The 11,928-nt window shown below is 38.3% G+C and overlaps 1 protein-coding gene across 1 annotated transcript in view; it reads right to left on the minus strand.

Annotated features, from left to right (window-relative positions):
• KCNH5 (potassium voltage-gated channel subfamily H member 5) overlaps positions 1 to 11,928 on the minus strand; it is a 467,739-nt gene that overhangs the window by 367,930 nt on the left and 87,881 nt on the right. The window contains exon 5 of the mRNA XM_007949104.1: positions 118 to 266. Coding sequence (XP_007947295.1) covers positions 118 to 266 — 149 coding nt within the window. The remainder of the gene's footprint in view (positions 1 to 117; positions 267 to 11,928) is intronic.

Here is an 11,928-nt window from a genome sequence, read left to right on the forward strand (position 1 = left end):
CTGAGTTAAATGACAGCATCCTAACGACCACACTCCCCGTCTGCTTCCTAACCACATATTCTCCCCAAGCAACACTTTCTATTGTTGCCAAAGTTCTTTGGAAAATGTAAATCTGACCATGCCTTTCTCCCTTTTCAAACTCTTAATCAGTTCCCAGAGGTAAGCAGGATAACATTTAACCTCTTCACTTTGGTATATCTTGGCCCAAAGCTTTGTTCCATATCCAAATCCTGTCACTTCTTTTTTGCACACTTTGTATTCCAGTCCTACTAAAAACCAATACAAACAAAAATAATCAATTCTAAACTAAAATTAAATCTACTGGTAATTTCTGAGCACCCAATGTCTCATGCTTCTTTTTTCACATGGTTTCATTCTATCTGCCTGAAATACTTTTTCTCCTCCCCTTTCTGTATAGCTGACACTTATTGGTCCCTCAGACTCAGTTCAAGGATGACCTCCTTTTGGAGGCTTCTCTGATGAACATATAAGACAGAGGTGTCCTGATCTGCACATTCACGTGTAGGATACATAGCTCACATACCACTGTGGCCTGTGATGCAGTTGTTGATTAACATGTCTGTCACCCTCACTAAACTACTACATAACTCTTCTTATCCAGAACCTGGCCTAGGGCCTGGCACAAAGGAGGTCATAAATAAATAACATTTATTTCTAATTTTAAAAACTAAGAAATAAACCCTATTTTGATTATTATCATTAAATCATAAAAACTATTATTGTTAACCAGGCAGTGTTTCATTCTGTTGTACTTAGGGTCACTAATGAGTCAGAACTGACTCAACAGTTTTATATATAATTAAATTCTCCACAATGAAAATAAATCAATAAACACTGTCATTTAAAAAAATTATCACTATTAGGTTTGGGCTTGGGTTTGGGTTTGTTTATCGGGGTAAAAGTGGTGAGAGCATCTTCATATAACAGTAACTATGTTGGCAGTTGGCATCTTAAAATATTTTCTGGTGATTATTTCCCTTTTTTACATCAACTATTTGAATTGCATTGACTATTTCTAGAAAACCTTGTACTTACTGAGGTTTATATTTCTAAATTAGATTATGTTGGGAAACCCTTTTTTTGTTGTTGTTGTTCTTAACATTGTATTGTGCTTTAGGTAAAAGTTTACATAACAAGTCAGTTTTCCAATCAATAGTTCATACAAAATTGTTTCATGACACTGGTGACAATTCAATTGAATTGCAATGCAATTTCAAAAGAGTCAGCATTCTCCCTATTTCTTCTCTGGGTTCCCATTTCCATTCCTCCAGTTTCCCTATCCCACCCTGTCTTCTCATTTTGGATTTGGGCAAATGTTGCCCTTTTGGTCTCATATAGTTGATTATTCTAAGGAGTACTTTCTTCATAGGTGTAGTTATTTGTGTCAAAGCCTTGTCTATTGTTTGACTGAATCTTTACATGGACAAGGAGGATGTCATTTGAACAGAACAAGGGGATAATGCATGTTTTAAAATCATGAAAGGAGTGTGTCAGGGTCGTATCCTTTCACCACACTTATTCAATCTGTATACTGAGCAATTAATCCAAGAAGCTGGACTATATGAAGAACATGGCATCAGGATTGGAAGAAGACTCATTAACAGCCTGTGATATGCATATGACACAACCTTGCTTGCTGAAAGTGAAGATGACTTGAAGCACTTACTGGTGAAGGTTAAAGACTACAGTCTGCAGTATGGATTATACCTCGACCTAAAGAAAAAGAAATTCCTTACAACTGGGCCAATGAGCAGCTTCATGACAAATGCAGAAAAGATTGAAGTTGTCAAAGATTTCATATTGCTTGCTTTCACAATCAACACCAATGGAAGCAGCAGTCAAGAAATCAGATGATGCATTGCATTGGGCCAATCTGCTGCAAAAGACCTGAAAAACAAAAGTGCTGAAGAACATAGATGTCTCTTTGAAGACTAAGGTGTCCCTGACCCAAGCCATAGTGTTTTCACTTGCCTCATATGAATATGAAAACTGGACAATGAATAAGGAAGACCAAAGAAGAATTGATGCTGGCAAAGAATACTGAAAGTACCATGGACTGCCAGAACTAACAAACTGGTCCTGGAAGAAGTGAAGCTGGAATTCTCCATGAAAGCAAAGATGACCAGACTTTGTCTCACCTACTTTTGTCATGCTGTCAGAAGGGACCATTCCCTGGAGAAGGATATCATGTTTGGTAAAGCAGAGGGTCAGTGAAAAAGGGGAAGACCCTCAAGAAATGGGTTGACACAGTGGCTGCAACAATGGGCTCAGGTACAGCAAGCATTATGAGTCTGGTGCAGGAATGGGCAGTGTTTTGTTGTGTGTTGGGTCACTATGAGTCAGAGTCTACTCAACAGCACCCAACAACAGCAAATTGTTTGACTGAAAAGTGGACTCTGGGAGTGTCTTCAGTTTCAAGTTAGAAGGTTGTCTCAGGGTAATAGTGTCAAGAGTTCCTCTTCTTTTTCAGACCAGTAAGTCTGTTTTTTGTTTTTGTTTTTTAAAATTTGAATAATTTTATTCTACATTTTTCACACATTTTAACAGGGACCTTCTAGTGTGGTCTTGTTCAGAATGGTCAGTATGGTAGCTAGGCATTACCTAGTTCTTCTGGTCTTGGGTTAGAGGAGGCCATGGTTCATGTGAGCCATTAGTCCTTTGTTCCTTTGCTCCAGGAAGGAAGAGGCCAATAGTTGCTTCTTAGAGGGCCACTTGCAAGCTTTTATGACCCTAAATGCTACACACCTACTAGGATATGGAATATTATCTTTATGATTGTTTTTTGCAAATTGACCTAGATATCCCCTGAGACTATGGCCTTTAGCCTTCAGGTACAGTGGTTCAGTCCTAATGTCTAAGTAGTGTTTATAACTGTGCCTCCCCTATGCTCTATTATATGCATGAGTATATGTACCAAAAAAAAAAAAAAGCCAAACCCATTGTCATTGAGTCGATTCTGACTCATTTCAACCCCCATTGGGTTTCCAAGGTGGTAAATCTTTACAGAAGTAATTGCTTAGTCTTGGTTACATAGAGTGGCTGGTTTGAACCAACCTTCTGGTTAGTAGTCAGACGCTTTTGGCACTGTGCTACTAGAGCTCCTTGAGCAAATGTACAGCATTTGCAAATATGTATGAGGATATATCCACCACCATACCTATATAGGGAGCTCTGGTAGCATAGTGGCTAAAGCTCTTGACTGCTAACCAGAAGGCTGGCGGTTCAAACCCACCAGCCACTCCTTGGAAGGAAGATGGGGCAATCTACTTCTGTAGTGATACTGCCTCGGAAACCCAAGGAGGGGTCACTATGGGTCGGGTCAGACTCGACGGCACATAACAACAACAACAACATACCCATATATGTATGCAGGTGTATTCCTATACAACCTCCCTCACCTATTTGCCATACATATTTACCTATGTATCTACTCACAAATTTTTGTTGGTTATTATGGCTGTTATAGAATTGTATGTGTTAAGCATCTGCTACAGTTGTCCTTTATTCTTGCATACTTCTCAGTGTCTTCCTTTGCCTTGGTCACTTTATGCTGACTTGCTCCTCCCCCCCCCCCATCGTGCATTGCATTTAAGGGGAAACCCACTTTAATTCCTTGGGTGCAATAAGGTTCATTTACAAAATATTTTTGAAAAATGTAAAAGGAGACTTGAAGCAATAGATGCAATGACACATAGAAACTTATAAATCATCAAATGGCATGTGTTCTCTCATTTCCTAGGATCATATTAGGAAGAATATGTGTGAAGAAGCAGAAAAATGACAATGAAATCTTATCAAGCTATGATTTTCTATTTGAAGCATCATGAGCACACTAGTGGGTTCTTAATGAGGAAGCAATAGTTCTTAATTTAACTATGAAAAAAAAGTTTGTTCAAATATGTCTCTTGTGTATCTTATTTTACACATGAAATCAATATGATCAAGGAATATTTCATCCCTTTTTCTGTAACTTTTTAGGTTCCTAAAATAAGAACAAATTAAAAATATGGAAAATAAAAGAATGCCATTTTCTCCATGGGTAGAACCAGGACTATAATTAGTTGAATAGCAGGGATAAACTGAAAAAAAAAAAATGTAGCATTAAATCTGTATTCTACAAGTGTTTTTGCACAGCACATTCTGAGTAAGATTTTACCACATGTAGTGAGGGCTATTCAACTGTGCCATTTTTGAGTAGACGGAAAACAAGAAGAAAGAGCACAAACATTTTTAATAATTAGAATATGGAAGGTACAAAGTAAGAATCTAGAAAAATTAGAAGTTCTCAAAAATGAATTGGAATGCATAAAGATCAATATCCTAGGCATTTTTTAGAGAGCTGAAATGGACTGGTATTGGCCATTTTGAATCAGATAGTTACTATGCCAAGAATGACAAATTGAAGAGAAATGTTGTCACATTCATCACCCAAAAGAACATTTCAAGATCTATCTTGAAGCATAACAAGATTTGACACATTGAAGACTAATGGCCAAAGATTCAGACAAGTTGTTTCAGTGATAGGATGATATCCATATGCCTATGTGGAAGAAAAGTTAATACCATTATTCAAATTTATGCACCAAGTACTAAAGCCAAAGATGAAGAAATTGAAGACTTTAACCACCTTCTGCAGTGTGAAATTGGCCAAACATACAATAAAGATGTATTGATATTTACTGGTGATTGGAATGTAAAAGTTGGAAACAAAGAAGAAGGACAGGTAGGTGGAAAATATAGTCTTAAGTAAAATAAATGATGCTGGAGATTGCATGATAGAATTTTGTAAGACCAATGACTTAGTCATTGCAAATGCCTTTTTCAACAACATGAACGGTGACTATACCCATGGACCTTACCAGATGGAATACACAGAAATCAAATAAAGTACATCTGTGGAAAGAGGCAATGGAGAAGCTCAATATCTTCAGTCAAAACAAGCCAGGAGATGATTGTGGAATAGACTACCCATTGCTCATATGCAAGTTCAAGTTGAAGGTAAGGAAAATTAAAACAAGTCCATGAGACACAAAATATGGCTATGATCATATCCCACCTGAATTTATAGACCCTATTGAAGAATAGATTTGACACAATGAAGACCAATGGCCAAAGATTCAGACAAGTTGTGAGATGATATCAAGAACTTAATACATTAAGAGAGCAAAAAGCCATTAAAAAGAAAGGAAAGGAAGAAAAGAACAAAATGTATGTCAGAAAAGACTGATATTTGCTCTTAAAAGAAAAGTAGCTAAAGTGATTGAAAGAAATGATGAAACAAAACAGCTGAGCAGAAGATTTCAAAGAGTGGCTAGAGAAGACATAGTAAAACATCACTAATGAAATTGGCAAAGACCCAGAGTTAGAAAAACAAAAGGGAAGAACACCCTTGACATTTCTCAAGCTGACAGAACTGAAGAAAAATTCAAGCCCCTGGTTGTAATATTGAAGTATTCTATGGGTAAAATATTGAACAATGCAGGAAGCATCAAAAAAAAAGATGGAAGGAATACAGAGGTATTCATTGTACCAAGAATTGGTTGGCATTCAACCATTTCAGGAAGTAGGTAGCATATGATCAAAAATTGATGGTATTGAAGGAAGAAGCTCAAGCTGCACTGAAGGAATTGGTGAAAAACAAGGCTCTGAGAATTGATGGAATACCCATTGAGATGTTTCAACAAACAGATGCAGCAATGAAGGGGCTCACTCATTTATGCCAAGAAATTTAAAAAACAGCTATCTGGCCAACTGACTGGAAGAGATCTATATTTGTGCCTATTCCAGAGTAAGGTGATCCGACAGAATGTGGAAGTTAAGAAACTATATCATTAATATCATATGCAAGTAAAATTTTGCTTAAGATAATTCAAAAACGGTTTCAGAAGTATATTGACAGAGAACTGCCAGAAATGTGAGCTAAATTCAGATGAGGGAGTAGAACAAGGGATATTACTGCTGATGTCAGATGGATCTTGGCTAAGAGTAAGGACTACTAGAAATAAGTTTACTTGTGTTGTATTGACTATGAAAAGATATTCAACTGTGTGGATCATAACAAATTTATGGGTAACATTGAAAAGAATGGGAATTCCAGAGCATCTAATTGTGCTTGTCTTAGTTTTCTAGTGCTGTTACAACAGAAATAACACAAGTGGATGGCTTTAACAGAAATTGATTCTCTTGTAGGTTAGGAGGCTGGAAGTCCAAATTCAGAGTGCTGGCTCGAGGGGAAGACTAGATTAGACATCCAAGTTCAGAGTGCTGGCTGTAGGACAAAACTTTCTTTCTTTGGATTCTGGTTGGAGGCCCCTCATCCATCAGCTTCAGCTCTGCCTTCCAGGTTTACTAGAGCAAGCTGGAGCCTTTCCTGACTCACACAGCTGCAGAGGCTGTCCAACTCAAGACTGGCAGGCAGTAGAGCAGGCTGATGGTCTCTGAGGCTTATGAACCTTTGTTGGCTCACTGGCTGTGAAGGTAACAATCCCAAGACCAACAGACCACAGAACTGGAGATGATGATCAGTCAAATGCAGGATCCCAAAATGGGCAAAAAACTAGAGACCTGTCCCAGAGGTGTCCATGTGTACTAGAAGCAGGCCACACCCTGAAGGCAACTCCCCTTCACCTAATTAGCTGCTCACAGCAGATTCCATAGGATTACACCACATCCAATCTCATCATGGGGAAGAACTATATCCAGCTGCCAAGTGGCTCAAAATCATGACCCAGCCAAGTTGACATACAACCTTAACTACCACAATGTTCATGATGAACCTATACATAGACCAAGAGGCAATCATTCCAAAAGAACAAGGAGATACTATGTGGCTTAAAATCAGGAAAGGTGTGTCAGGGTTGTATCCTTTCACCATCCTGATTCAATCTGTATGCTAAGCAAATAATCTGAGAAACTGGAGTATACTAATAAGAACTCAGCATCAGGATTAGAAGATGATTCATTAACAACCTGCAATATACAGATGACACAACTTTGCTTGCTGAAAGTGAAGATGACTTGAAGCAATTATTGATGAAGGTCAAAGACTACAGTGCTCATAATGGATTTGTTGTTGTTGTTATGTGCTGCCGAGTTGGACCCAACTCATAGCGACCCCTCCTTGGGTTTCCAAGGCAGTATCACTATGGAATAGATTGCCCCATCTTCCTTCTGAGGAGTGGCTGGTGGGTTTGAACCACAGCCTTCTGGTTAGCAGTCAAGTGCTTTAGGCACTATGCTACCAGAGCTCCCTCAGAATGGATTACACCTCAATATAAAGAAAACAAAAATATTCCCAACTGGACCAATAAGCAATATCACAATAATTGTAGACAAGATTGAAGTTGTCAAGGATTTTATCTTACTTCAATCCACAATCAGTGTCCATGGAAGCAGACAAGAAATGAGATGACATATTGTACTGAGCAAATCTGCTGCAAAAGACCTCTTCAAAGTGTTAAAGAGCAAATATGTCACCTTTGAGGACTAAGGTGCACCTGACTCAAACAATGATATTTTAATAGCCTCATTTGCATATGAAGGCTGGACAATGAATAAGGAAGACCGGAGAAGAATTGATATTTGAATTGTGGTGTTGGTAAAGAATACTGAAAATATCATGAACTGCCAGAAGAATGAACAAATCTGTCTTGGAAGAAGTACAGCCAGAATACTCCTTAGAAGCTAGGATAGCCAGACTTCATCTCACGTATTTTGGTCATATTGTTACAAGGCACCAGTCCCTGGAGAAAGATATGCTTGGTTAAATAGAGGTCAACTGAAAAGGAGAAGACATTTAAGGAGATAGATTGGTGCAGTGGCTGCAAACAACGGGCTCCAGCACAGCGAAGATCATGGGGATGGTACAGGAGCAGGCGGGTTTGGTTCTGCTGCACACAGGGTCACTATGAACTGGATCTGACAACACATCCAATTCAGCAACAGGGAGGATTTACTACATGATATGACTTTTAGAGGAAAGATCATATTCTTTCTCTCTCTAATTGTCTGTTATGACATTCGACTCATAGTGGCTACTAGATACGTTTTTGCTGAATGAATGAATGAGTAAAAAAGCGGAATAGAAATTAACACATCAGCATTATATGTAGATAAAATTTAAATATAAAGAAAGAAATACCCTCAGCTCTCAGCAAATTTAACATCTATCCCATGAGTGGGAACTCGTCTATCTCATGAATGAAGGGCTTTGGGTAGAAAATGTGCTACAGTGGAGACTGGGATGGAAATACTGAATGTGCTGAGGACCATAATTCCATCCTTTGAAGGAGAATTTGAAAACTGCCAGAAGAAAAAGAAAGGTGACGGTGACAAATTTTTAACTGACTCAGAAATACTGGGCGAGGGAAATTTAGAAGGAAAGATACAGAAAGGACTTTTTTGATTTCCAAGAGAAACCAAAGCTAAATGAAATTGTCAATTGAGCAATCATTAAGGAGCTTTGTTATCAAAATATCCTGGAAACTGGAAAATCAATACAAAACCAAGAAATGGTTATTTTTACATTTAAATCAACAGGAGCACTCACAGATGAGCTCCAAGAGCTGCTCAGGAATCTTATTTGTCTCTATCAGGGCTTTCGGGCAGTCCTGGGTTCTAACATTTATCATGTTTCTCAAGACCACTAAACAATCCTTCTTTCCTCACTCTCAGGGGACTACCTTGCCTTGGGCTTCATTGAAAAAGCAAAATAGTCAGGAACATAACGTTCAACTTCCCTTCTCTCCCCTCCACCTCTAGACTTACCCACATTGGTACCTGGTTCCTGTCTCCAACTGTATCACTTCAGAGAAAGTGGCATTTGCTCCTTCCTGACTGCACATACAATTCTCTTGATAAACAATTAGTGGTTTCTGGAACTTTGCTATCACTAGCAAGCCCATGGGAGCTCTGGTGGCATAGTGCCTAAGGCATTTGACTGCTAATGAGAAGACTGGTGGTTCAAACCCACCAGCCACTCCTCAGAAGGAACATGGGGCAATCTACTTCCATAGTAATACTGTTTCAGAAACCCAAGGAGAGGTCTCTAAGAGTCAACGCCAGTGAGTTTGGTTTTGGTTTGAGCAAAGCCACAGTGAATTTCCTTATGCCCATGCCTTGGAATAGCCTGTGTTATCAGCTAAATTAGTTCATTTGATTTCTCGCCAACCCCTATTATACATTCAAACTTTGAAGAAGTTGAGCAGTCACACAGTCTAGGTCAGAGAAAAAAGTCACATCAGCAGTTCTAACTTTTCCCAGTGATACATTTCTGATCTCACCTTTGTAGAGACCTGACTGGCACGACTGATTATTCAGCACAGTTCACTGATGTTGCTTAGATGTGGTCGATATGAGGTAATGTGAACAGACAGCTGAATATGAAGAGCCTAATAATTGCTCTATAAGTTGTTCATGGCATTATGAAAACATTTGTTCTCCTAAAAGCTCAGGACGCCAACTCCTTCTTAATAAAACATTAATTTAGCTCTATTGGGTTGCAATTAACCTCTTTGTCATGGACTGCGTAATCTTAAGAACAAAAGGAAGTCACGGGGGCAGTTAAATCAATCTACTAGACTGCAATACAAGATTCTAATCTATAAGAAAAAAGCTTAGATAAACAATTATACTCTTGGCCAAAGAGACTACATCATATAATTACTCATATTTCATCTATTGTTTCCTCTCTAAAGAAAATCATTGGCTTCCCACAAGGTTTCTATTTTTGCTGATATTTTCATTCTAGGTTTGTGAGGGTTTTTTGGTCTTTTGTTTTGTTTTGTCTCAATTATTGGCACAAAGGTACCATAGCTATTTGGCACAGAATATTTCACACTGTAAATAAATTGGCAGTTTTAGAGTCTGTTTGAAAATACACAGATTTAGGCTATCTCTTTCAGAACACAAATAGATAACAGAATAGCTTTTTTGGCTACAAATTTGTGGTGCAGTGGTTAAAGCATTCAGTTGCTCACCGAAGGTTAGTGGTTTGAACCTGCTGCAGGAGAAAAATAAGGCTTTCTACTTCAATAAAGATTTACAACCTTGGAAACTCTATGGGGCAGTGCTACACTATCTTATAGAGTCATGGAGTCAGAATCCACTCAATGGCAGTGGATTTGGTTTTTGGAATTATTTTAAATGATATATCAGGTAGTATTGACTAATTATCTGAACAACAGTTCTAAGATCTCAATACAAGGAGCAAAAGATAATGAAAACACATTTCCCCCTTAAATTATTATCAGAAAATAGAATAAATATGAATAGACCAATAATTAATATAAAGTTCCTGGCACATATTAATTACCATTAAAGTTGGTTTACTCCCTTTTAATGTCTTTTGCTACCATCCATTATGGCATAATCCAAAGGTATTGTTGACATCACCTAGTTCCATTTAATTTAAAGGCAAAATTAATACAGAATGAAATTCTGGTGATCATAGAATTCACTATGAGGATAAAATGCACTCAGATTAGTTGGTTGCCATTACATGTTATAGTTACTATTCCAGGTAGGATTCTGAAATAAAATTCAGAATTAGCCAGTTTATTCAGGTCGTTCAACTTTTAGGTCTGAGTTTCTTTGTAAAATACCTATACAAGTAGAAGGGGATTGGTGTCAATTCCACCTATTTTGGCCAATTTTAAGGGAACTTCAACACTTGCTCTTAACACATTAAGAAGGTAAAAAGCCTTTGCTTTTTTTAAGTTACTTTGTGGTTTTCCCATTGCATGTAATCACTTGTCTGCTCTGAATCCTAAGACATTCTTTCTTATGTCCTGTGCAGGACTTTTACTCTCTACTTCTTAAATTTTTACAAACATCCTCAATTTATTCCCCTGCAAACACCTTAAACTCCCTAATCTTTCTTTCTGATCCTACAGCTCCATGATCCTCCTCATTCTACCCATCTAACCAAATCCCAACTGTGGTTAAATCCAACTCTCCCTCTATCTTTTCATCTAAAAATGGAGAAAAGATTGAAGTTGTCAAAGATTTCATATTACTTGGTTCCACAAACAACACCCAGACAACACATTGCACTGGGCATATCTGCTGCAAAAGACCTCTTTAAAGTGCTGAAGAGCAAATATGTCTCCTTGAAGACTAAATTGCACCTAACCCGAGCCATGGTATTTTCAGTCACCTCATATGCATGTGAAAGCTGGACAATGCATAAGGAAGACCAAAGAAGAAACGATGCTTTTGAGTTGTCCTGTTGGTGGAGAATACTGAGAGTACCATGGACTGCCAGGAGAACTAAGAAATCTGTCCTGGAACAAGTGCAGCCAGAATGCTCCTTGGAAAACAGAATGGCCAGACTTTGTCTCACCTACTTTGATCATGTTTTTAGAAGGGGACTATTCTCTGGAGAAGGATATCATGCTTGGTAAAGTGGAGGGTCAACAAAAAAGGAGAAGGCCCTCAACAAGATGGACTGACACAGTGGCTACAATGATGGGCTCATGTATTGTGGGCAAGGATTGTGAGGCTGGCACAGGACCAGGCAGTGTTTCGTTCTTTGTACTCAACAGCACCTGACAACAACAACAAACATAGGTGGAGTAAAACACAAAGTCATGCTCATAGACATTAGTGAAATTTCCAACCACCACTTACAAGTGGACCTTGGTGCTCCCCAGCACTCCTGTGTTTCCCACGTTCACTCACTATTCTACTCTCTTCCATAAGCATTTCATACCTACTTCTCTCTCCTCACATATTTAGCATCTCCTCACTTCCTCCACCATCTTTACTCTCAGAGAATGACCATGTTGTCTATTTTACTGAGAAAATGGAAACAACCAAAGGAAAACACACACACAGACACACACACATTCTCTATATTATATATAAAAGAGCTCTGGTGGCATAGTGGGTAAGGTATTTGACTGCTAG

Source organism: Orycteropus afer, unplaced genomic scaffold (genome assembly GCF_000298275.1).
Source record: "Orycteropus afer afer isolate SDZICR_OR568_19922 unplaced genomic scaffold, OryAfe1.0 scaffold00237, whole genome shotgun sequence".
NCBI classification, from domain to species: domain Eukaryota; kingdom Metazoa; phylum Chordata; class Mammalia; order Tubulidentata; family Orycteropodidae; genus Orycteropus; species Orycteropus afer.